The sequence below is a fragment of the Eublepharis macularius genome, chromosome 1 (assembly GCF_028583425.1).
Source record: "Eublepharis macularius isolate TG4126 chromosome 1, MPM_Emac_v1.0, whole genome shotgun sequence".
Lineage (NCBI taxonomy): Eukaryota > Metazoa > Chordata > Lepidosauria > Squamata > Eublepharidae > Eublepharis > Eublepharis macularius.
Window position 1 is genome coordinate 250500399 of NC_072790.1, and position 26133 is coordinate 250526531.

The window sequence follows — 26133 nt, forward strand, 5'->3', positions numbered from 1 at the left end:
ACAGGATAGTGTAAATGGAGAACTTGAACACTGAAGGTAGCTCCAGGGGATAACCATGTTGGTCTGCAGTAGAAGACAAGATTTGGTCTAGTTGCACCTTAGAGACCAACTAGATTTCCTGATTCTCAAACGCTCATACCCTGGAAATCTACTTGGTCTCTAAAGTGCAATCAGACTCAAATCTTGCTCTTGAACAACGAAAGCGCTACACAAATACTACGAACTATAGTAGGGGACCTCAACCTCTTTGAGCCCACAGGTGCCTTTGGAATTCTGACACCAGGTGACGGACGCAACCACAAAAAGGCCACTGCAGGAGCCAACCACAAAATATCGGTGGGGAGGAGGTTACGCATAACTCTTAACAGGAACTCTTTAGCATTTCAAACGAAAGCTCAATTTTTTGAACGGGATTCCTTTTAAAAACGAACATACTGTTTAAAAAATGTTTTCATGCATACGCACAGCTTACCTTCCGTCCAGCTCTGAAGTTCATTATGCTGCGTTGGCAGTTGTTGTCCAAGCATATTTTTAAAAATTTGCACTGCCAATCAGCTCTCCAGTGGCCAATCAGAAGCTCTGCTGGGCAAAAGTCCCACTTGGCGATTGGCAGGGCCTGGAAAGGTCTTGACACAGGTATCACGATGCCTGTGGGTGCCATGTTGCAGATCCCTAGACTGTATAGATTCTTGTGGTAGATAGAGCCAGAAGGCGGACCCACCTGTGTATTGGATGAACTTTGACTTTAATGGTTTCTCACATTGTAAGGCATGAAAAGAAGACTGCCACTTAAATGTCCTGGTCGTGTAATACGCCTTTTTTTAAATGCAAGATCAAGGTTGTCTGGATGTCATGAATGCAAGATAAGCCTGTAAAGTAAAAAGCTGTGAGAGAGAGAGGCAAGGGAACACAGCGTTTCCAGGTGGTCACCTGGATGCAGTTCTTCATTCGCCCTAGGCGAGTGCCAGATTTTTGAGCCTGTCACACTTGTAACGGGCTCTTTTCATCTCCTCCTTTTTGCCCTGTGCAGATCGTCCCTGGTTGCAAGAGAAGAGCAAAGTGGAGAGGCTGCAGAACAACCTGGAACTGGCCTTCAAGCACATGCTACGCAAGAACCATCGGGAAGGCATCTTGGCCAAGGTGGGCGCCTGCCAGGGACTTGGGTGTTGGAAGTTGAAACTGCATATGCTGAACTTAAAGGTCACAGGAAGCAGGGAAATTGCAGCAGGAGAAAGTGGGGTGGGGAGAATTGCATGTGGACCCCAACATAATGGGCTCCCTCCACTCAATTCAGCAATGGGGTTCTGCTTTTCTCTCCATTTCCCCCAGTCCAGTCCTGAAGCTTAGAAAGTGTATGTGAAATGTAGGCTGCAGGAAAATTTGCAGCAAGGCCCGAGGCAAGTGTGAGAGGAAAAGGCCGCCTTGAGGCCTACAGGCCCCTCCTCAGTTTCAGGCCTAGGATTTTAACAAGTGGATAGAGTCTCTGATTAGAGCCTCAGGGCCAAGCTACACATGACAAATGACACTTGAATGCCAAGTGGATTGAGTGGAGGGCAAGTGAACAGGGAGAAATACACTTGCTGTTCAAGTGTCATTCGTCATGTGTAGCTTGGCCCTCAAAGAGCCCTGCTTGAATTTCAGGTCTGATGTGAGGAGAAAATGAAGGGAGAACAATGTTGTGTAGCATCCCCACTGGAAAAAGAAGGAGAGTTAGGGTGGTAACTGTGGGAACTAGGGTTGCCAGCCTCCAGGTAGTGGCTGGAGATCTCCCGGAATTACAACTGGTCTCCAGGCCACAGAGATAAATTCACCTGGAGAAAATGGCTACTTTGGCGGGTTGACTCTATGGAATTATGCCATGCCAAGGTCTTTTCCCTCCCCAAACCCCACTTTCTCTAGGTTTCTCCAGGTTTCATCCCCCAGATCTCCAGGAATATCCCAACTTGGAGCTGGCAACCCTAGTGGGAACTTAGGGTGGGGGATGAAAAGGGAAGGAGGAGATTCACACGACATGGTGATGTAACGTGTGTGTAAGACCTAGAAATAATGTTATCATGATGCTCTAGGAATTGCCTCAATCTCTGTGGCAAAGAGTGGAGATTAGAGAAATTCCTAGAGTGTCAGGGACATGGCAACTGGAAGTGATGTCACCGCATCCACAATGTCACCCAGCCCCATTTTCTTCCGCTGCAAGAACAAGGGAGAGCCAGTGGAGGTAGGAGGTTGTCCATCCCAGAGGACAACCTGGTTAAGCCTAAGGAGGCTATCTAAATAAACAAACCTTGATCATCTTAGGGAGGCCAGGTTGCCCACTTTGGTGAGCCTTGGTCCCCTGTCAGCCCTTGATAGGACAGGGGTAAAATTATCCCACAATACCACAATGTCACAATGCCAAATCTCACAGGAATTTCCATCTGTGGGTTTGCAACCCTATCTCAGTCCCCTCAAGCCACTTTGGAAACTTTAGCATCAACAAGCACCTTTAAGACTAACCAACTTTATTGTAGCGTAAGCTTTCGAGAACCACAGCTCTCTTCATCAGGTGCATGTGACGCAAACATGCATCTGATGAAGAGAGCTGTGGTTCTCAAAAACTTCTGCTACAATAAAGGTGGTTAGTCTTAAAGGTGCTACTTTACTATTTTGCAACTACAGACTAACACGGCTAACTCCTCTGGATCTAAGCAGGACATAAATATTTGAAAGAGATAATGACTTTCTCCATCTTGTCTCACCCCTCTGCAACAGTTGCCCTCGAAAGGGAAGCTTCGGAACCTTTGCTACCAGCATATGGAGAAACTGCGCTCTTTCCGTCAGATGTACCCCATCATCGTCCACGCCGTCTTCCCCCCACTCTACAAAGAGCTTTTCAGCTCAGACTGCGACCCACCCCAGGGAACGGCAGGGGAGTAACCCCGCTGCAAGAGGAGGGCAGCACCCAGAGGTCTCCTCCCATCTCTCTGCCTCTCTCCAATTTGCAGTGTTGCCCTTTGGGGCCAACACTAGAGAACCCCTGGTGGGGGTGTGGGAGGGCAGGAGAATCTGAGACCAAAATTAAGATCCTGCTTCCATGCATTCCTGTTTGAAGAGTTTGATAAAGGAGCAGTTGGGCGGAGCGGAATGCCTGGGGGATGGTGAAGGGTTCATCCCACTTCTGCCACCAATTTTGGTACGTAAACCTGGAGTCACTTCATACCTGAAGAGAAAGCAGGGCAAGCCCTCAAGACCCCCGCATCGCAGCAACAGTAGGCTGTGGGGGGGGGGTGAGCAACATTTACACATTGCTTCTGAAGACGCTCAGAGGTTAGGTGCTGTTTGAAGCACAAAGTGTTAATTAAGGGAGGGTCTTGTGGCCACAGGGTCCTCCTGAGAGGAGGAGGGTTTTTTCGGGGGGGGGGGGGGGTGTTCTCTGTGACGTGGTCTCATTGGACGGGCAAAGTCCAGTTCGCTGCAGTTAATACCACCGCCAATACAGCTGACCTGGAGAGCCCAGAAATACCTCATTTTTGCTCACTTAGTGACATGAGACTCAACCAAGCTGTCCTGTATGTATTCCCTTGCCCCTGAAACCGCGTTTTTAAGAAATAATATATTATATATATATTATATATATATTTTGTGGACAGATGTGTTCTATATGATAGATCTCTATTTTTAAGCCTGACCGCTTCTTTATTTGAAAACGAAGGAGTCATAATTGCTCTCTCTCTCTTTTTCTCTGTGCCAGCAAACTGACTTCTTATACTAGATTCTAACAACCAGCAACTTCTGAGTAATAATAGTAATAATAATAATCCTGCTGCTTTCGCTTCATTTAAAAAAGGTGTTGGAACCCATTGATCTCTTCCACCCATTGATCTGGAGGCACACTGTCTTCAGCATTCGCTGAAGACAATCCCATGCAACGTTTATTCAGCTGCTCCCTTCCCCACAACCACAGATATTAACAAGATATTCCCAACACTCATAGCCCTGTCAGTCAAAATGGTAACATAGGAACCATTTGCAATTTGTTGTTGATTGTTAAAACCTTATCCACACTAGTTGTAGGGGGGTGGGGAGGAAATGTCATCAACAGAATGTTGATAAATGGCACAACATCTGTGAGCAAAGTGAGAGTTCAATCCCTAAACTTTAAGGGAGGTTGTAGCCAAGATGAAGAGGCTGTACTGTTGGCAAGAAGAGAATAGAATGCCAAGGAGGCTATTAGAGGTGGCATGTTTTGAGCTCAGCACCATCCAATTTTTTTATTCTTTAAAAGCTCTCTCCTCTGCATCCCCAACAGTAATGAAGTTTATGACTGTACTACAAGATTGCATTAATTTTATGCCAGTTTAATTGGCATGGCTTCCCCCAATGAATCCCAGGTATTATAATTTGTTGAGAAGCGAAAAACTCATCTTTCTGGAAAAAGAAAGCTAGATTATGTAAACATTATTTCTTTTCCTAGGGCAGTTGCTCAATTTAAGAAAAGTTTGGTTGATTTAATTGTATGGGGTTTCAGTCAACCAATGTTACATGCATATATTTTGCATAAGACTAAAACAACCCTTGTGAAGCAAAAAGCGAATTCTTTGTTTTTAAAATTCTGCATGCTGCAGCCATACAGTATTAAAAAGAGGCATTCCTTCATGGGTGAGAGAGATGGAAGAATGCCTCTTCTAAGATGCTGCCCACCATCCATGCCTTGGTAAGCACTTGCATGACAGAGGATCAGTTTTTAAAAAATAAAAGCCCTGTGCTGCCCAATCTATCGGCAGCACTTTTTACATTGATCACAAGAATCTTTATCAACTAATTCCCCCCCTAAATTCTGCCAATCAGTGAAGTACTCCATATGGGTATTTAAAAAAATAGAAAACAGTGTAGCAATATTATAAATAAATTAGGGTGAATGGAATTGATCTCTCTCTCGCTCTCTCTCTTTAAACAAATTAAATAATTGGTTAAAAATCTGGCAGTATTAATTATAGTAAAAACTTAAAACAGAGATTAGTCATAATATTTTCCAAATAGATTCCGATGACCTCGGAGTACACATGAACACGAGTGTGCGTCCTAAACAGTTTGGGTTAATAGGGTATCTTTGTTTTTTTTCTTTTTCATCCTCTTGTGTCCATTTTTACTATTCTGATTAATCTGAGAAAATTCTGTACTTTCATGAGAGACACATGGTTTTTATATGATGGATGCTTTTCTTTTTGGAATTTGCTAATTTTGGGGGGGGGGGGACCCTTAAAAATTGAATGTAAAATTTAATGTAAAAGATGTTGAATGTAATTTAGTGTTCTTTGAGATCTCTTTAGCCCCGTAGGAAACCCGTTTCAAGGGTTCCTTTGTTGTTTCTTCTTTGTGGCAAAGAAAGCCCCACGTTGAGTTTCCTTCCAGTAATGTTTGAACAAACCTTGTAGCCTTCCAAATATGGTGCTTCTATATAGGTGGGGTTTTCCTGTTCACACCAATGGATGTGAATCCCATATCCAAAGCGTCCATCTGTACTGAAACAAACTGGGAAGGCTTTAGGAAAAATGGAGGCATGTTTGCTTCACCAAGAAGGCTGGAATAAAAATGAAATCGATGGGTGCAAGTTGACAGAACTCCATGTATGCCAAAAATCCCTGTTGGGGTGACTCGAATAGCATGCAAATGCAGGTGTTTTAAAACAAACATTCTATACAAGTCCTTCTCAAAAAAGGCTCCTGAATGTGAACGAATCCTTAAAAAAATTAGACTTCTCTTTTTAAAGCTGTTTTTGCACTGCTGGATTTATGAGGAATTCTGTTTCCTCTGCCTCATCTGGGCTTCTTGTTTTTGGCAAATATCCTGCACTTTATTTCTCCTCAGCGTTATGGGATGCAAGGCTTCAGAGCGGTCCCACACCACGAGGGCTTGGGCCTAGCTGTATGTTTGGCTTGGCTGTTGCCATGGAATCACAAAGTGGCCCCTTTCTTAGGTAGAATCCTTCACAGTGGCCGTCTCCACTCTTGTGGCTTCCACCTGGCCAAGCCAGCCATTTTGAGAGGGGAGAGGGAAGAATGGCTTCTGTTGCTAAGCAACAGTAGGCCACACTCCATCTTTGGGTCTGATGCTGGAAGATTAGGCAAAGAAAAAGCTGGAGAAGCCTGAAAGGGTAGAAAGAAAGGGATAGATAGGGACCTTGTTGAAGGCCATAAGCCCCAGCTGTTCCTTCCAACACCAGTTCTGGGGAGGTCACATCCCGGAGCCTGGCCTAGCTCTTTTAGAACACCTCATGGATGGACACCATGTCCATTCCAGGCGAATTCAGGCCACAGTATGGTCAGCAAAATTTCTCAGTGGCAACAAAACTTGGAAATTGAAGCTCTGGTTAGGGCTGCCAGCTCCAAGTTGGGAAATTCCTGGAGATCTTGGAGGTGAAACTTGGAGAAACCTGGAGAAAGTGGGGTTTGGGGAGGGAAAGGACCTTGGCATGGCATAATTCCATAGAGTCCACCCCAAAAGTAGCCATTTTCTCCAGGTGAACTGATCTCTGTGGCCTGGAGACCAGTTATAATTCTGGGAGATCTCCAGCCACCACCTGGAGGCTGGCAACTCTAGCTCTGATGAGTATACAGTACACACCCTTCATTTCTTTTATGCCATATATGTTTTTGGCCCAAACAAACGGTAAGATCTCTATTAGCCAGGACGATCAAATGGCACAAGGAAAAAGGATTAACTCCTGTACCATGGCCCCAGTCTACATGGGGAGGGGGCTGATATCTGCAACATAAAAGACAACATGGGATTCTTTGATGGATCTCCATCGTTGATCGTGTCTGGGCTGACCCAGCTTTCTCCCATTGATTCAGTATTATTGTATTAAATTAGACATATAGGGACAAATGCACAGCAACAAAGAAAGGTAGCAACTAGCAAAAGAGGGGAGATCCTTCTTATATCCTCTTCCACCTCCACCACTCCTTGGTTTGGCTAGAATCTCGTTCAGCTAGAGGCAACAATGAAATTTTGTTGTCTTTTAGATAGTCCTGAGTCACCCACCCAAAGGCAGCCTCCATCTTGAAGCTGCCCCAGATTTCCATCCAGAACGCGAGACAATCAGAATCCTCGAACAAACCATGCACCTCTCCCAATGCTGTTGTCAACAACCCCTTTTTTGTGTGTTGCACGCTTGTTTCTTGAACATGCAAACGGTTCAACGGGCCTGCATAAACGATGACTTGTTACGCCAAAACCAGTCCACCAGGCATGTTAGGATTGTAAAATTTGGGTTTGGAAATGCATCCACTTTTGTGGCTTGCTTTAGGGAACCAGGTGTGTATATGTGTCAAGCACCGGGTTGCCAGGTCCAGGTTGGGAAATTCCTGGAGATTTTGGAGGTGGAGCTGGAGGGGAAAGGCCTCAGTGAGATATAATGCCATAGAGTTCACCCTCCAATGCAGCCATTTTCTGTGGGGGAACTGATCTCTATCGCTTGAAGATCAGTTGTAATTCCAGATCTCCAGCCACCACCTGGGGCTGGCAACCCTACGAAGACGGCCGAATGGTACCTGATGTTCTGTGTTTGGCTTGCTGGGTGACCTCTTTTGTAGTCCTGCTTTAAAGTTTCTGTTGTCTTGTTTTTCTCTGTCACTATCTCTTTTTAAGAAAAAGAAAACCTCTGCCATCTTTGTTTTTTTAGAAAAAAATCTGTTTGAAATATTTAAATAGATTTTTTGTCATGTAAATATGTTTAAAATGTAATTTTAAAAACAAACTTTAGAGCAATCATTCTTAAAAGATGTACAATGGAAAAGTTTTAGGTTACTTTTAATTTAATTAAATGACGGTGCATATTACGTGATAGCTGGGTTGTGGTTTTTTGTCTCTTGCTGACCAAGGTTCATGTTGCATTTGTGTTTAATTCTTTTGAGCCAAAATTGTCAGTCCCCATTTTTTTTACTTTTTATTAACTTTAAAAACAACATACATGTCCCCATTTTCTAATAATCAAACATTTATGTGTAAAGTTTGTTTTGGTAATCAAAAAAAGAGAGAAATCCAGTTTTGCTTTTCAGTAAGTATCTGTCCCTTCCCGAAATGGTTTGCGATAGACTCAGAAGTGAATTACATTTCTTTTCTTTTTTTAAAAAAAATTTATTGGATGGGTCATTATACAAATATAAAAACATACACAGTTAACTTTCCATCATATTATAATACCCTCCACCCTTTCCCCCCCTTTTCCGTTGAATTCCAACAGTTTTAGAAGTGAATTACATTTCTTCAAGGGCCTTGTGCTCAGCAGACAAGCAGTTATTGGTGGTCCCCAGCCCGAGGGACGTTTGCCTAGCCTTGACCAGAACCACAGCTGTTTCGGCTTGGTGGAATGGAGACCCTGATGGAGACCCAGGCCCTGCAGGATTGTTGCAGTTCTGCAGGGCCTGTAAGATGAAGATATTCTGCTGGGCCTATGGCTGAGGTGTGGCGATCTGTTCCTCCTGACGGCCGGTGCCCTTTTCATCATGCCACCCCAGATGTGATTGGTAGATCCATCTCACTCTCTGCATTTTATGGCTTTATTACATCCCTTTGATTTCTGATGGTAGACACCTTTTAATTACTGGTTTTATGTGATTCATCCCTGTTTTAAACTATATTTAATTGTGTATGATTTATTACTGTTGAGACCTGGCCTGAGCCTGCTTGCGGGGAGGGCGGGAGATAAATGGAATTAAATAAATAAACATACACTAAAACGCAGGGTAGCAAAACTTAGCTATCAACAGCAGCCAACTACTAACAGATAAGCAAGAGGACAAAAAGGAAACACCAAACATTGGGCTCAACATTCCTCATGCATAAGGTTGCCAGTCCCCCACTGGGGACGGGGAATCCCCAGCTCCCACCCCCTGCCCCCACTTACCCGGCCGGGAGGAGAAAAGGCAGAGGATCACGCCTCCCATGGCGTGCTCCCAGGCAGTGTGACACACTCCCCATGCTCTGCAGCGGCCCAATTCGGTTCAAATTGGGCCAAATCAAGCTGCTACAGAGTGCAGGAGCACTCCAGAGCCTGTCGCACCTCCCCAGCAGCGCACCCAAACTCTGCAGCAGCCTGATTCTGGCTGAATTGGGGCCAAATTGGGCCACTCTGGAGCGCAGGAGCACTCCAGGGCCAATCACACTGCCCTGCGCTCTGCAGTGGTTCAATTCGTCTCATATCAGTCTTGAATTGGGGCCAAATTGGGCCACTGCAGAGCACAGGAGCATTCCAAGCCCCTCACGCTTCCCCGGCAGCGCTCCCGCGCTCTGCAGCGGCTGGGAATGCTCCCGGGGCGGCATGTGGCCTGAGCGATGATGTCACTTCCCAAAAGTTATGTCATCACATAGTGTCATATAAGCCTGTCTGCATATCTGCCATGAATGTATTCTGTATTATGTACTGGTCCTCGTGAGAGCATGAGAAGATTCTTATTGATGTTAAAGCAGTAGGTTATCTCACAAGTATTTACTTTCGTTTTCCCCGCTGTCTCCAGAAGTGTCCTTGAAGGCTAGCTGTGGCCAGCTTGAAATGTATCTTTCTTGGGAACTGAGATGATTTCATTCTTTGTTCTGTCTAGCCTAAATCTAGCTTCTCCCTGACACGCACACCCTGGCTCTTTCACACCCGAAACCTTAATGGCCCTTATCCTGATGGCGGGAACGTTCCCTATAACTAACATCACCAACCCCAGTTACCTCACTTCTGCCAATACACTTGTCTGAGCACCTTGAACGTGATGGATCTCTAATAAAGTTACTTCAACCAATACACCTGCGTGTTTGCTGTGGAGAACTTGCGGATTCTACCTGCCAATGACTGACACATAAGCCAAAAAGCAAAATAAAAGGGCTAACCAATGAAGAAATATAAACGTATTTCAAATCAATTATGTCAAGGAATAAAGTGCATAAGAAGAGGGCAATTTGCTATAAAGACATACAGTCCAAATTTACAGCATAGCAGGAACAGTGGCAACCAACAGTAACAGCATAGGGAAACAGTCAAGAAATTCACACAAGGGCTCAGCCACTAAAGCCTAATGGTGCAACAACGAGAGGTACATGTATACAAAAATATCTCTAAATCATTTTTCTTATCAATCACTTATAGTTACAGGTGCACCACCATGAAGGTACGGCCGTACCTTTCCACCAGAGCTTCATGGTGGTGTGTTGCATTTCAGGTGTAACTGTGATCACGACTCCTGAGGAAGAGAGTTCGAAACAAGCTCTTTGCTGGCATCTTGTTGAGTCGGGGGGGGGGTGTCTTGTGTTCCCCTTTTCTTGCCTGTCTGCACCTGTAACTATAAGAATAAATGAACGTGTCAGAACTTATGGAGGGATTGACTGGTTAAATATTGGCGAGAATTTTTTAAAGCATTAACTTAATTAGAACATTAGCTAAACAAAGGGCCAGCAGGGATTGCAGGAACAATTGAGGATGCAGGAAAACGTCTGTATTCAGTGCACCGATGGTGGGACGCAGGCAGCTCGGGCCAGGTTTGATGCTTGGTATTATAGCAATATACATACATATACTGCAATATATATACTGCCGTTATGAAACAATGAACTTCTTAAGAAATGGGAAACATTAGTAGAGCAATATTAGGTAAGGTAGGATAGTTACTGACGTTGAGAGTCTGCAAGAAGGTCTCCGAGTTCAATTCACACATGAACACACACATGCAACTGCCTCATACGGAATCAGCCCCTTGGTCGCTCAAGGTCAGTACAGTCTACTCAGACCCACAGTGGTTCTCCAGAGATACTTCATATCACCCGCTGCCTGATCCCTTTAACTGGAGATGACAGGAATTGGACTTGGGACGTTCTTCATGCCAAGCAAGTATTCCTCCCCTGAGCCATAGCCCCTGCCCCACTTCTCTCTGCCACATCATCAGGGGCCTTAAAGTGACTGGCATTCTCTCAGAGCCAGTTTGGTGTAGTGGTTACGAGCAGCAGGACTCTAATCTGGAGAGCCAGGTTTGATTCCCCACTCCTCCGCTTGAAGCCAGCTGGGTGACTGTGAGTCAGTCACAGCTCTCTCAGAACTCTCTCAGCCCCACCCACCTCACAGGGTGATTGTCATGAGGATAATACTAACACACTTTGTAAACTGCTCTGAGCAGGTGTTAAGTTGTCCTGAAGGGTGGTATATAAACCGAATGTTATATTATTATTATTAAGGCTCAGCCTGAACCTGCAATATGATGCTAACACAGATCCCAGCTGCAGGACTTTGGGGAGGATTTCTGTGGCATGACATGTGTGAGATCATGTTTTGAACTCTGAAAACACTATGTGGATATGCATTATTTTATGGTTTGCTGAATTTCTCTTTGACTTTTGTTCCGGCTGGAGTAACAAGCCTAAAGTTTCTTGCCCACAAACACAAAACTACTTTGTGCACCAGTGGTGTTTTCCAACACTTCTTCAAAGGCAGCCCCTTCTGGGTACATTGCAGTAGTCCAGCCCGGACCTCAGAAAGGCACGCATGGATGCAGCCAGGTCAGGTTTTTGAAGGGCTACGTTGCAATTCAGTTCTTAGAGACCAAATGGCAATCTGCACAAATCGAAACATTGGTCATTCCAGTGAGTGTTTTGGCAAAAATATGCAGTAGTTTGTGCCACCAAAGATCTTGCTACTTATCTAAGAACCAAAAAAAAAAAAGTATTCCATCGCCACGTACCAATGGAGTTGTAGAAAAACAATTTTAAAAAAGAGATTCAGAGTTTGCAAGATAATAAAGAGTCTAGTAGCACCTTTAAGACTAACCCACTTCATTGTAGCATAAGCTTTCGAGAGCCACAGCTCTCTTCGTCAGATGCATAGAGGGTATGAAGAAACTGGTGGTGAGGGGAAGGGGGAAGGGTCATGTAAATAAGTTACAAGAAGTCATGAAAGAGGTGGAATACACAATCAAGGGTAGCAAAATCTGAATAGAAAGCCTGAAGGCAGTTACTTTTGGTAGGTAGTTAGGATCTGTCTCTCCTCCTTTCCTATCAGAGTATGGAGTTCCTGCAATAAAGAACTCTTATTTCTTTCCTAAATATAAACCAAGTGTATGCTTTTATTATGTTCATCCCTGCAAACACACCACCCAGCAGAACGAGCTCACAACCACCTATAGTCACGCTTCCTGTGCCGAACGATAGACTCTGCTAACAGCCCAAACATGGAATCCTTTAATTAGGTTTCTGGGGCTTACATAACAATTTATTTATCACCAATGAAGTCTACTTCTTCTCAGTATTAAACGAACCTGGCCATAGTGCATTGAAGTGAATACAGGGAACTCACTGCCACAAGATGTGGTAATTGCCACTAGCTTAGGATTCTGCTAGAGGAGACCAGCAGGGGATCCATAAACGGACTGCACACTTTCTTTTTAAAATGTTGAGAATTGCAACTGTGGGGTTAAACTTTCACCCTTTACCATTTTTTAGGCGTCAATAACTTGAGCAGGACTATTTTTCCCTTGGGAATGGATGCCCTGCAGGTCTCTATATTTTATTTTACTCTTTTTAACTTTATTTTATTGCAGGACAAATATAAGCTTGGGGAGGGGTTGATCAGGAAAACAGGACAAGAGGGGGGTTAATCCTGCCTCTCCAGCACCATCCCCTTCATTGGGGAGGGGTCCTCAATCTCTATTGGCTTTTTAAAAAATACTAGTTTCATGGACGTTTCACATTCTTATAGAAAAGAGCCCAGTAGCACCTTTAAGACTAGCCAACGTGACTGTAGGGTAAGCTTCCGAGAACCACAGATCTCTTCGTCAGATGCATGACGAAGAGAACTGTGGTTCTCGAAAGCTTATGCTACAGTAAAGTTGGTTAGTCTTAAAGGTGCTACTAGACTCTTTTCTATTTTGCTACTGCAGACTAACACGGCTAACCCCTCTGGATCTATCACATTCTTTATGTGACTGCCTGACTTGATTACTTTTTTAAAAAGATTTTGACGCATTTCTGCAAGAAAATCAGTCCCTCTGCGGCTGGATTGCTCAACGGAGCCTCCAGGAGCAGGGGCAGCCTACCTCTGAGGGACAGATGCCTGAGGACTAATGAAGGGGGGAGGTTTTCACGCTCTGAATGTGATGGAGGCGTCCAGCTGGCCGCTCTTGAAAACGTGACGCTGGACTCTTCCCCAGCAGGGCTTATTTTCTTAAGTAGTTTCCCGCTGGGATAAGCACTCGCTGTCTCTTGTCGCTGGGGGGGAAAAAAAAGAATAATAAATTTGCCACCATCCGTGCCGAGTGTTTTAAAAAAAAAGGCAGTCCAAGGATGGAACGTTCCCTTGGCAAAGTGATATCCACGTGGCTGACGAGAGAGAGAGAGAGAGAGAGAGAGAGAGAGAGAGAGAGAGAGAGAGAGAGAGAGAGAGAGAGAGAGAGAGAGAGAGGCACAGAACAGACATCATTTGGGAAAGCTGAATGGCTGAAGCAGGGAGCATCTCTCTACTTCCCACCTGCTGCAGGTAAGCGCTCATCCTGATTTACCTGTTAGAAAGACAGCATGCAACACCCCCCCCCACCCCGTTTCTTAATCTGGGGGGATGTTTTCCTTTGTTCTGCAAAACAATCATTTTCCTGTGAGTTAAGCCCAAAGCATAACTGGAGGTTTTTAGTGTAGAAAATTTAAGATTTAAGGAGGGGAAGGGAACGAGAGAGGTCTATAAAACTAGGGATTATAGAACAGAGGGAAAACTCTCGCTGTAATACCGGAATCCTTTCATTAACTGTGTTGGTGGTAGGGTCTGATAGGGAAAAAAATCTCCTCACTCAATGCGATCAGCTTATGGAATTCACTGCCACAAGATGTGGGGGTGGGCAGCTGCTACCTGCTGCCAGAATAACTATGGGATGTGTGAGCTGAAATTGGATGGTCCCCAAGGAATTTTTGTGAATTATTTTTGCTCAAATTTGAGGTCAGCTATTATGGAGGGGGAGGGGAGCGTTCTCTTTTTCTCTCCCTCTCCTGCTTTGGATTAGTTAATTTCCCTGTTTATACATTACCTTGGCCTTTTGGCATATGAATATTGCAGCTGTCTCAATGATGAGTGCTCGTGGGGAAATTCCTCTGCTTATGGCAATTTTTAATATTTATTATTTCAACAATTAGTTGGATAGTAATTCTCAGGCTGGGTGCCATGGCAGAATTTATGATGTTTAAACAGAGAGGAGTTATTTAATTGGACACCTGTCTTAGCTTGAAGTGACCAGTGTATCTCTGCATGAATATCTGCTGTGGGCTTGCTTCCTTCACAGGGAGGGATGTAAGTAATTCTGCATCCGTCCCGGTGACTGGTACATTTGGAGCATTCAAGCACTTCTAGAGTAGAGATAACAGAACTCTCCTGCAGCCAGAGGAGCCTTCCTGCCGCATCTCTGTGTGAGTCCCAACTCTGCACTTGCCTCCTTCCAATCAATCTCCACTGCAGTCAGGTCATTTTGCTCTGTCCAAATCAAATGTGTGAAGAGCCCTTGCTTCAGACACTGTTCTGCTGCCAGAGGACGCAGCCTGTTGCCTGTCCGTATGGGTGCCCCAGAACAGTGACTCAAACAGAAATATGGGGAGTCTACCTCAAAGGCTGGGTAATGCTTTCTTAGGCTCAAAGCTATGAGGGCTGTAAGAGCAAAGTATGCATTCCATTTTTATTCAGAGAAAAGTGAGCCTTCGGGACAGAAGTTTGAGAGATGCTGATCTAAGCGCTACGTATGCAGGAAATAATGGTGATATGGTTCATGCCTGCAGATTTAGAATCTAAGGCACATAAGGGAAGGGCCGTGGCTGAGTGGAAGGGCAGAAGGTCCCCGGTTCAGTCCCCCATGTCTCCAATTAGCAGATCTTGGAGGGGAAAACCTTTCTTGGCCTGAGAGCCACTGCCAGGAGATCGAGAGAGGTTTTCCATCTAATTAAATACAACGCGGTTTTTGCAGGAGAAGGGAGAAGACCGAAATCCGGGTGTCAAAGAAGGGAGGGTGGCATTTCCCAGAGAACAAAACGGGTTTATTTTAATCCCACAGTTCCATTTCTTTCTCACACTCTTCTCATCCCCCCCTTAAAAGCCTTCACACTTCAAACTTTCAGATAATATAAAATATCTTTTTAAAAAAATTAATCCAGAGGAATTAGCCATGTTAGTCTGTAGTTGCAAAATAGTCAGAGTCCAGTAGCACCTTGAAGACTAACCAATTTTATTGTAGCACAAGCTTTTGAGAACCACAGCTCTCTTCGTCAGATGCATCAGCTTTCGAGAACCACAGCTCTCTTCTGATGATGCGTCTGATGAAGAGAGCTGTGGTTCTCAAAAGCTTATGCTACAATAAATTTGGTTAGTCTTTGAGGTGCTATTGGACTTTTTTACTATATAAAAATAAACACACACAGGCCTCCCAGTTGCCACTCTGGATGACGTCCCACAAGCGACTGGTGCCTGACATCTCTGTAGCCAAGTGCGGAGCCAGGCAGGCATTCCAGGGCACAGTAGACCAGGAATCCCCCGCTCATTCATTCCTTTTAGGCGGCGGCCACCCCACCGCTTCTTTTTGCTGCCAAATTTTCAGGTCACTTCCAGTCCTCGTGGGAAGATTTTCACAACTTGGGGGGTGGATGGGTGGGTGAATTTTAACATGACTTCCTTCTGCAAATGTGTTTCTCTGTACTTTTTTTTTTCACAAGAAGAAAAGGCCAGATTAGAACAGTTACTAAGATAAACCTATTTTTTCTCTTCTTTTTTTTAAAAAAAAATGTTTACTGCCAGATTGAGAAATGAATGATTTTTTTTTTTAAATCAGAGGGAGGAAATATTCCAAGCTGGATGGCCGTGGCTAATATCCCTTGGTGGCTTCAGACATTAAACCAAAGTCTAAGAGGTGATTCCACCCACCGTTGAAATAGCAGCTTGAGGGATGGATTTATGCAGAGGAGATATAGCGCAAGGGTTAGAGAATGACATTCTTCTTTCTAGGTTGGGCCTGGAGATCTCCTGGAATTACAGCTGATCTCCAGACTACAGAGCTCAGTTCCCCTGGAGAAAATGGCTGCTTTGGAGGGTGGACTCTATGGCATTATAACCTGCTGAGATCCCTCCCCCTCTCTAAACCCCACCCTTCCCCAGGCTCCACCCCCAAATTTCCAGGAATAAACCTAAGAATAAACCTAGTCCAGCATCCAACCAGATGACCACAGAAGGCGCACCAACTGGGCATGGAGTTCAGGGCCATCCTCGCTTGTTCCCTTCCCTCCTGCGCCAGTATCGAGAAAGTTACTGCCTCTGCATGTTGAGGTTCGGTTTGGTCCTTACAGCTAATAACCATTCCGTGCTGCCTTCTCCATGAACGTGTCTAACCCCTTGTTAAAGCCAGTGAAGTTAGCCGCCTTTGCTGCATCCTGTGGCAGTGAATTCCACAAGCCGATCACTCTTTGCACGACGAAAGAGTAGGCATGTGTGGACCGGTGTCCAGGCAAAATTTCCACGTCGCTTTAAGCACGATGTTTATTTAGGGCAGCGTCTGTTCTCCCGTTCAGCTCCAAGGCATGGAGTGTTACAGTAGTCCAGGGTAAAATAATCTGTCTGAATGTCAGCTATTCCTGTATGAGTTATTTGGCTGGAAAGGAAGGGCGCCTTATTCCTGTGCCATTCACACATGCTATAGACACTCAGGGGTGTTCAACTGGGACAGCCGATCTGTGGGCTCGCTTCTCTCTATGCACGGATCTGCTGTCCTTAGGGAGAAACTTGCATTCATGGGTGCCTCAGGTGCAATGCACATCCATCTCACCTGTGACGATGTTTCAGCACCAGCCCCTACAAAATAAGAGGTGGGGTGGAGGATTAATGCCTGGAACCAGACCCAAGGTTTTGGCAAGGGACAACTATGAGCAAGATCACCTTGTTGAGCTGACCAAAGAACCAGAATGACTTGATCTCTGTCCTACTGCTGTCCAATTAATTTTACGTACTGATTGATTTCATTTCTACCCCGCTTTTCTCCCCAACGCAGACTCAAGGTGGCTTACATCATTTTCCTCTGCTCCATTTTGTCCTCAAAACAACCTTGTGAGGTAGGTTAGGCTGAGAGTGTGTGACTGGCCCAAGATCAGCCAGCAACTTTCCAAAGAAGAGCCGGGATTCGAACCTGGGTCTCACACTGTCACTGCTACGTCCAACTGGTCTCTGATGGCTATCCTCCTCCTTTTGAACTCCAACAGAGTGTTTGGCTGTTCAGGAGCTCGTAGCCCACTGAGCCATTCCCTTGAGTCACATGGCTTTTATTCCTGGTGGGTTTTTATTCTTGTACAAGAAAAAACGTTTGTGGGAATTTCAGCAGTGGAACGGAGCCGTGGGTGGAAAGGGGGCTGCTAAATCTATTCCTTGCCAGCTGCTTCTCTTCTCAAAATACGCTTTCCTGGGCTCCCCCCTTTGGGGGAAAGAAAGAACCTACTTCTCTCAAGACTGCTGCCTCCCCACAAATGCTTTTTTTGGAAGGAGGGCATCTTTTTTTTTTTTTGAAAGTTGGCAATGAAGTTTTTTTTTGCCATTTTTTTATTTTATTTTTTTATTGATGCATCACTTATTATTACATTTCAATACAGTCACAGTTCTCCTATGATACATCTTTTACCCCTTTTGTAACCCTCCCCCCCGCAAATTAAATTTTTAGCCAGGAGCACATTTTTTCCAATTTTCCAAATATAGTTGTATTGGCTTCTCCATTATATACCCATTGAAAATATACAGACCATTTCTCTTTTATCTCCTCCATTTTCCCATCCCATGCCTTATCTTTTTTTAAACATTCCAACATATCCGATTGAATATATTCATACAAGTAATCATTCCATCTTTCTAAGGTCCATTTTAACTTCTCCTTCCAACCGTATGCAATCACTGCATGTGCAGCTAGTATCATTGCTTTGAAAATATCCTGGTTTTGTTTCTCAATTCTAGTGTTTCCCAATACACCCACGAATATTAGATCTACATCTATATTGAGGTTGACCTTACATACCAATGCTATTTTTCCCCGTACCTTGTCCCAGAAATCTATGACCTTTGGACACTCCCACCATAGGTGGGAGTACCACCCTTCTTTTGCATTGCAATGCCAGCAGTTAGGTTTCATCCCTTTAAGCATGTATGCCAATTGGGCAGGAGTTCTATACCACTTCATGATAATCTTCCTTTCAAGTTCTCTATACTTTTCTAGCTTAATTGCCTTCAAATTCACCATTAACTTATTAACCTCCTCAGAAGTTATTTGTTTTTCTTTATTCCATTTATTTTTTAGAGTTCTAAACATAAACTCCTTATCCGGGAAGGAGGGCATCTTTTGACCGTCCATCAGGCTACATTCAAAGTCATATCTGATGTGCCTTGGGAACCATCCAAGGTGCTGAAGTTACCATCAATCCTTTTCTAGGGTCCCCCTGTTTCATAATTTCCTGAGTTGGACGTTTCCTACTCCAGCCAATCTCCGTTCATTTCTTGCTTAGGGCCCTGGAGCTTCAGAGCCTTGGTGAAACAGGAGAATGGTCCAGTAATACCGAGGACATATCCTAACTCCTAAATCTGAAACTTGACAGCCTCAAGAACAGACCATTAGCTGTGACGCTTTTGCAACGTTCTTTGCTGAGAAAATAGCTCAGATCTAGATGCCAGCTGTAATACAGGTGAGGTCGAAGAAACACCCATTACACCACCTGGTTCGCATAACTTTAAACCAGTTTCGACAATGGATATTGACAGGATCCTGGCGTCTGTGAAAGCCACAACCTGTACGCTGGAGCCTTGTCCATCTTGGCCGCTAAAATAATGCAAGAACAACATAAACGTAAAGACAGCAGTTGAAACTCCAACGCTGCAGTCTCCTTGGGTTTTTCCCCTTCCTTCCAACATGCCTGCATTAGTCTAATTAAATTTCCTCATTAGGATACAAACGCAGCCCAAGTTCCAGCGCTCCTGACCCTCTCCTTTGCCCAAAGGTGTCTCGCAGTCCCTCACAAGAAGGTCTTGCGTCACAGTTCAGAAACCTAGACCCCGTGCGAATAACTTTGGGAACTCGGCTGCCTTCATGCAAAGCATGATATCCCCGCTGATCTTGCTCATTAACGAAACAGAAGATAAATCAGACATGGGACAGCATCCGGTTGTGAAGGGATGCGGCATTAAGAATCACCGAATGTTGTGGCTTTTGACTTTCCATGCTGACATTCTGAGCCAGGAGATGTGGTTTTCCATTCTAAGTACCTGCATCCCTTCCCGTTCTCGGCTCTTCCTGAGGGCCATTGCTCATTTCCCTTTTAGATTATCCTTCACTTTGATGTCTTCATTTTAATGCGCCAGTTGGACTTGAGCCAAGGGGACACTTAGAGGAAATTGTGTTCATTGGCCTGGCTGAGACGCTCGTGTCAGGGCTGGCTGGGGACAAGGGTGGCGTCCTCAAGGGACTCCAATAAAGATGCCAGCATTCTATCTTCACTGGTTTAAGTCATTCCTTCATCACTGGGAATCCTGGAAACTATTCTGTTTTAAACTTCCCAAATCCATTGTGGTGTAGTGGTTAGAGTGGGAGGAAGGGACAACCACAAGCTCTTTAGAAGAGAGATGGAACAAAAATGTGATGTATAATTTTTTTATGTAACTGGGAGTTCTGACCACGAGGGTTAATGTGATATAAAACCGACTACACACAGGAAAGACGTAGCCCCGTTTTTGGCAAAAAGCGTGGGCTTCTCCTCTACCAGTCAAGAATGCATGTATCTTCACACAGTGTCTCTTGTCCCTCTTAAGGAGAGCATTGTAAAATAGTTTCAGGTGAATAAGTGTGTTGGTCCGCACAGTAGAGCATCAGAATAGGTATCTGAAGAAGGGAGCTTTGACTCTCGAAAGATTATCCCCTGGAAATCTTGTTGGTCTCTTAGGTGCCATTGGACTGAGATAGAATCATAGGGTTGGAAGGGATCTCCAGGGTCATCTAGTCCAACCCTGTGCCCAGTGCAGGAAATTCACAACTACCTCCTGCTCACACACACCTCCAATGACCCTTGCTCCATGCCCAGAAGATGGCACAATACCTCCAGGGTGCCCAGCCAAACTGGCCTGGGGAAAACTGCAACCTGACCCCATTACCCTGGGCACATAAGAAGGGGCCATGAGAACTAAGCACTGATGTAACCCCTTCTGCCCTCCCCCTCACGATCTGCCCAGGTTCGCAGAATCAGCATTGCTGTCAGAGGGCCATCAAGCCTCTGCTTAAAAAACTCACTTGAATTGCTGCTATATGCCAATAAAGGCTAACTTGACTTGAAAAAAACTCCAAAGGAGCGCTCACCTCCTCCTGAGGAAGCCTGTTCCACTTTCGCGTGACAGACGCGTGTAATTCATATCGTTTAGTTCGGCTCTGAGGGACCGATCTTCCCATTGTAAAATATTCTTTTCTATTATCTGGCAAAGATTTAAGAAATATTTTATTATTTTTCTTCTCTTTCGGTGCAAGTGCGTGGCCGATGGAAAACCAGATCAATGAGAGCCCTTGAAGAACCAACAGGTTGGATTTGGAATCTCTGGAGAAGGCAAGCTGCCCAGTCCCCCACAACTGCTCCTGCTGTGTTCATGATCAAAGGTAAGCATATCATCTTGTGGGAAAATGTTGCCAAATGTAAGCTTCCTGTCAGGGCTTTTTTTCCTGGGAAAAGAGGTGGTGGAACTCAGTGGGTTGCCCTCGGAGAAAATGGTCACATGGCTGGTGGCCCCGCCCCCTGATCTCCAGACAGAGGGGAGTTTAGATTGCCCTCTATGCCATGGTGCGGTGCAGAAGGCAATCTCAACTCCCCTCTGTCTGGAGATCAGGGGGCGGGGCCACCAGCCATGTGACCATTTTCAAAAGATGCCGGAACTCCGGTCCACCGCGTTCCAGCTGAAAAAAAGCCCTGCGTCCTGTACTTACTTATCAGGTATAAGGGTCAAATAGGACCCCAATTCGGTTGTAGCTTTAAAAAAAAAAAGTACTGGTCAACTGCTTCAGTATAATGTGAAAACCAGAAGATTAGACAGGAGTACATTTGTAAAGCAGTGGTGTCTATAATGACTCCTGCCATTGCCTCCAGTTAATTCCTCCAAAATATCCCTGGTACCTTAGTCAAGAGGATCAGTCCAAGGAAATCTGAGATGGTACTAAAAAAGAGTATCTTTGATCACGTGCACAAGTTCAAGCGCTATCAACCGTGTTTATTTGTTTATTTATTTAAATATATATATCCCATCTTTCCACATGGTTCAAAGCAGTTTAGAGTAATAGTTAAAAATAATTTTGAAAACCAACTCTAATTAAAACCAAAATAAAAATAACAAAGTGGTGGGGGAGAGTGCCCTCAAGTAATAGCTGACTGATGGCGACCCCTGGTGGGATTTTCAAGGCAAGAGACTAACAGAGGTGGTTTGCCATTGCCTGCCTCTGCAACCCTCATCTTCGTTGGAGGTCTCCCATCCAAGGCTGACTTTGCTTAGCTTCTGAGATCAGATCTGATTAGGCTCACCTGGGCTATCCAAAACAAAGCATTTATATTCCGTCTTTCCACATGGTTCAAAGCAGTTTAGAACAATAGTTAAAAATCGTTTTGAAAACAAATTCCAATTAAAACCAAAATAAAATAACCAAGTAAGCTTGCACATAACAAGGGTTGTCAGTTGTGGGGTGAGGGGGCAGAGCCTCTGAGCAAATTGGAACTACACTGCCTGTTTTTTGCCCCTATCTATGAATCATAGGGTTGGAAGAGATCTCTAGGGTCATCTAGTCCAACACCATCCACAATGCAGGAAATTCACAACTATACGCGCACACACACACACCAGTGACCTCTGCTCCATGTCCAGAAGATGGCAAAACACCATCACGATCCCTGGCCAAACTGGCCTCGGGAAAATTGCAACTTGACCCCAAGGTGGCAATCGGCATTACCCTGGGCATGTAAGGAGGGGCCACAAGAACTAAGCCCTGATGTAGCCCTTCCTGCCCTCCCTCTCATGATCTGCCCAGGCTCACAAAATCAGCATTGCTGTCGGAGGGCCATCTAGCCTCTGCTTTAAAAACTCCAAAGGAGAGCCCACCACCTCCTGAGTTCGCCTGTTCCACTAAGGGACTGCTCTGTCAATAAATTCTTCCTAATGTTGAGCCAAAAACTAGACAGCAAACTGAGGCTTTTTCTCCCCTTCCTTCATTTCAGATCCAGACAAAGGGACTTGTACAGCTGCCCAACAAGTGGGAGAAGGGCTGGGAATATGGTTGCGGCGTGGAGCTGCCCCCTAAGGTCTGTTTGCTTCTGTACGCACACGCATCTCATCCAACCAAGGGAAGGCATGATAGAGGTGTACAAACCTATACATAAGGTGGAGAATTTCTTCCTCTCCCTGCTATAGTACTAGAACACGGGGGTCGCCCAATAAGGTTGATGAGCAATAGATTCAGGAAAGAGAGAAGGGACGTACCTCCTCAAAGAGTGTGTCATTGACCTGTGGAACTCACTGCTTCATGATGACCACTAGTTTAGTAGGCTTCGGAAGGAGATTACAGAATTTCATAGAGGATAGGTCCATTGATGACTAGCAGCCGTGATGACCAAATAGAACCTCCACGTTCACAGACAATAACCCTGAACGCATGATACTGCCTTCTACAGAATCAGACCTTTGGTCCATCAAGGCCAGTATTGTCTACTCAGACTGGCAGCAGCTCTTCGGGGTCTCAGGTGGAAGTCTGTCATGCCTCAGGTGGGGTGAGCCACCTTATGCTGCCACCACTCTGGGATTCAGGGTCCCTTGGGAAGGCCCAGAGTACCTCCCAACCCTTCTGACCTCCGTAGCTTGGCCAATAAACAGGCATGAGGACCCAGCAGAGTAACAACAAACAAAAGGATTTATTTACAAGGTCAGTTAATATCAAACAAACAAGCAAGCAAGCAAGGTGCATTAGCAACCATAGATGGGTGAAAGCCAAATAAACCAAAGGCCCTAGCGCAACTGAACTCCCTGTCCCTCTGTCTGCCAGGCCTGCCTTCTCACCCTACCTGGATGAGGGCCTCTTCCCCTAGCAGAATCCTCCTCCAGCCTGCTCCCTGGGAGAAAGAAGCAGACTTTTCCCCTCCCAGACTTATATAGCACCAACCCTCTGTGTTCTGATTGGCCAACTAGGGCGCCAAAACAGCCCAGGGGCTCCTGGGAATTGTAGGCAGGCCTACTCCTACTGCTAACAGGCTTCTGAGGCCTTGCTAGACCTTCCAGGCCCAGCCAGATGATGACAAGGTCTTTCCCATCACCTTTGACCTAATTCTTACTGGAGATGCCGGGGATTGAACCTGGGGTCTTCTGTATGCCAAGCAGATGCTCTGCCGCTGGGCCACGGCATCTCCCCTGAATACCAGCCCTGTGAGGCAAAAAGGGGGGAGACTTCAGCCTCCATGCCTTGCTTGTAGGCATTCCAGGGGCCTCTGGTTGGCCGCCATGGGGAACCAGATGCCAGGTTAGATGAACCTGATCTAGCATGCCTGCTGTTAGGCAGAAACATAGAGCCGGATGGTACCCCCAAGAGTCATCTAGTCCAGCCCTCTGCACAATGCAGGAAATTGACAGCTACCTTCTTCAACTCCCCCAGTGGCCCCTTCTCTATGCCCAGAGGAAGTCAAAAAACTTCAGGATCCCTGGCCAATCTAACCTGGAGGAAAATTCCTTTCTGAGCCCAAAGTGATGATTGGCATTACCCTGGGCATGTAAGAAAGGGCCCCGAGAGCCGAGCGCTGGCTCATCCCTTTCTTCCCTCCCTCTCACAATCTGCCTAAATTCCTACTGCGTCATCGAATCACCATTGTTGCCAGATGGCCATCTGGCCGCTGTTTAAAAACCTCCAGAGAAGGAGAGTATTTCAATTGATAATTTGGTGAGCTGCAACCACGGTGGGGTTTGTCTTCTAAGGTGAAGCCAGGGCTGGTTCATGTGTGTGTCCAGCCCCTGATCACAAACCAAACTTCATCTGTGAGCCAGAAGGGTGTCTTTTCCCTGCAGGGAGAAAAGTAGCTTGCAGGGTGTAATTTTGAGTGGGGAAATAGCTGGGGAGGAGTTCGAGCAGCCCTTCCCCTCCTGCCATTTTGCATCTTGAAACCCTCACCTTCACATGGCTGCTTTTCATTAAAAATTGGAAAATCTTGGGAATGTACACAATCTCCAGTGCCCAGTCTAATTATGTGTATTATGTGCTGTCCAGTCGCCTCTGACCCATGGGAACCCTATGAATGAAAGACCTCCAGAACGTCCTATCATTAACAGACTTGCTCAGATCCTGCAAACTGGAGGACGTGGCTTCCTTTATTGAGTCCAACCATCTCCTTTTAGGTCTTCCTCTTTTCCTACCGCTTTTCACTTTCCCCAACATTATTGGCTTTTCCAGAGAATCTTGTCTTCTCATGATATGACCAAAGTACGATAGCCTCAGTTTTGTCGTTTTAGCTTCTAGGGAGAATCCAGGCTTGATTCAATCTGGAACCCACGTGTGTCTTTTTGGCTGTCCACGGTATCCGCAAAACTCTCCTCCAGCACCACATTTCAAACGCATCCGTTTTCTTCCTGTCCGCTTTCTTCCTTGTCCAACTTTCACATCCAGATATAGTAACGGGTTAAGTGAGGCCCTTTGGCTCCCTGTCTACTTGAATAAGGATCTAATTGCATAATCGATGACTCACCACCAATTAGGTCCTGCCCGAAGTAAGTTTCAAGCAAAGGTGTGGAGGACAGAGACTGTTCAAAAATCAGGTGACCTCACCAAGCTATGTTAAGGGAAATGTCAGACATTTCCGAAAACGGACTTTTAACTTCAGATTTTGTAAGTACGACGACTCCTCTTCTTTTTGGCAACATCACTTCTTCATAAAGGGACAATAGAAATAGTTGAAGGGGGGACAAGATCGCCACGTTCCTTGGCTTGTGGGAGTCAGTCGAGGGTGGAGGCTGTTGGGCCCACGTCCTGAGGGTTTGGGCTCAGAAAACTCCATTACCAAAGCGCAAATGGGGGCCTAGGAGCGGGTGAGGATATCGCTTTCATATTTTGTGGAAACCACAGCAAAATTCATGGAAGTCCCCTGCAAAATCAGAACCGAGTCCTCTCCAATCTAGCCTTGGGTAGGGTCGCCAGCTCCTGGTTGGGAAATTCCTGGAGATTTGGGGTGGGGAGGGCACAGTTTGGGGTGGGAAGGGACTAAGGTTGCCAGGCCCCCTCGACCTCCCGGCGGGGAGATAGGGGCCTGGCGCTTACCTTGGGGAAGGGGTGTGGGGGGGGGCGTGAAGCTCACACGTGTGCCCCCACAAGCATGATGATGTCACTTCAGGAGTGACATCATCGCACAGCCCCTGGGAGCGCGCTCACGCTCCACAGGGGCTCAAAACAGGCCCAATCCGCACCAAAACAGGCCCATTTTGAGGCACTGCAGAGCATAGGAGCACGCTCTGCAGCACCCGAAAATGGGCCCGAAATGAGCCCAATTTCGGCCGAAATGGGTCCATTTTGAAGCGCTGTGGAGCGCAGGAGTGCTCCCGCATTCCGCAGCAGCCCCAATCCGGGCCAAAATGGGCCCAATCCCAGCTGCTGCGCATGGGAGCATGCCGCGCCGTGGGGGAGCGTGCATGGAAGGTGTGCGGGCCCCCCCCCCCCGCTGGTTAGGTAAGTGGGAGTGGGGATTCCCTGCCCCCACCGGGGGTCTGGCATCCCTAGAAGGGACCTCAGCAGGGTTTAATGCCATACAGTCCACCTTCCAAGGCAGCCATTTTCTCCAGGAGAATGGATCTCTGTCACCTGGAGATCGAGTGTCATTCTCGGAATTCTCCAGCCACCAATTTGAGGGTGGGAACCCGTCAGGCCTGGCTAGGCGATTCTCTCAGATTCTCCACTTCATCAAACACAGTTGTATGAGTTAAAGGTCTTTAGGTATTGCTCCCTAGAAGTGACCTTGTACATAGTAATTGCCTGGAATGCCAAAGCAAAGCCTTCCCCGAGAGGTCACACCTCCAGTCCCCAACCCCCCAGCTCAAAGTCAGCAGAAGTCCTGAAAGAGATGCAGAGCTGAGTTTCCCATGGTCAGTTC

At 45.8% G+C, this 26133-nt stretch overlaps 1 protein-coding gene across 2 annotated transcripts in view; it reads left to right on the forward strand.

Annotated features, from left to right (window-relative positions):
• RORC (RAR related orphan receptor C) overlaps window positions 1-7822 on the forward strand; it is a 100482-nt gene extending 92660 nt beyond the window's left edge. For both annotated transcript variants that reach the window (XM_054997665.1, XM_054997673.1), the window contains exons 10-11: window positions 1031-1140; window positions 2749-7822. In XM_054997665.1, coding sequence (XP_054853640.1) covers window positions 1031-1140; window positions 2749-2913 — 275 coding nt within the window. In that variant the 3' untranslated portion in view covers window positions 2914-7822. The remainder of the gene's footprint in view (window positions 1-1030; window positions 1141-2748) is intronic.
• The last annotated feature ends 18311 nt before the right edge of the window (window positions 7823-26133 follow it).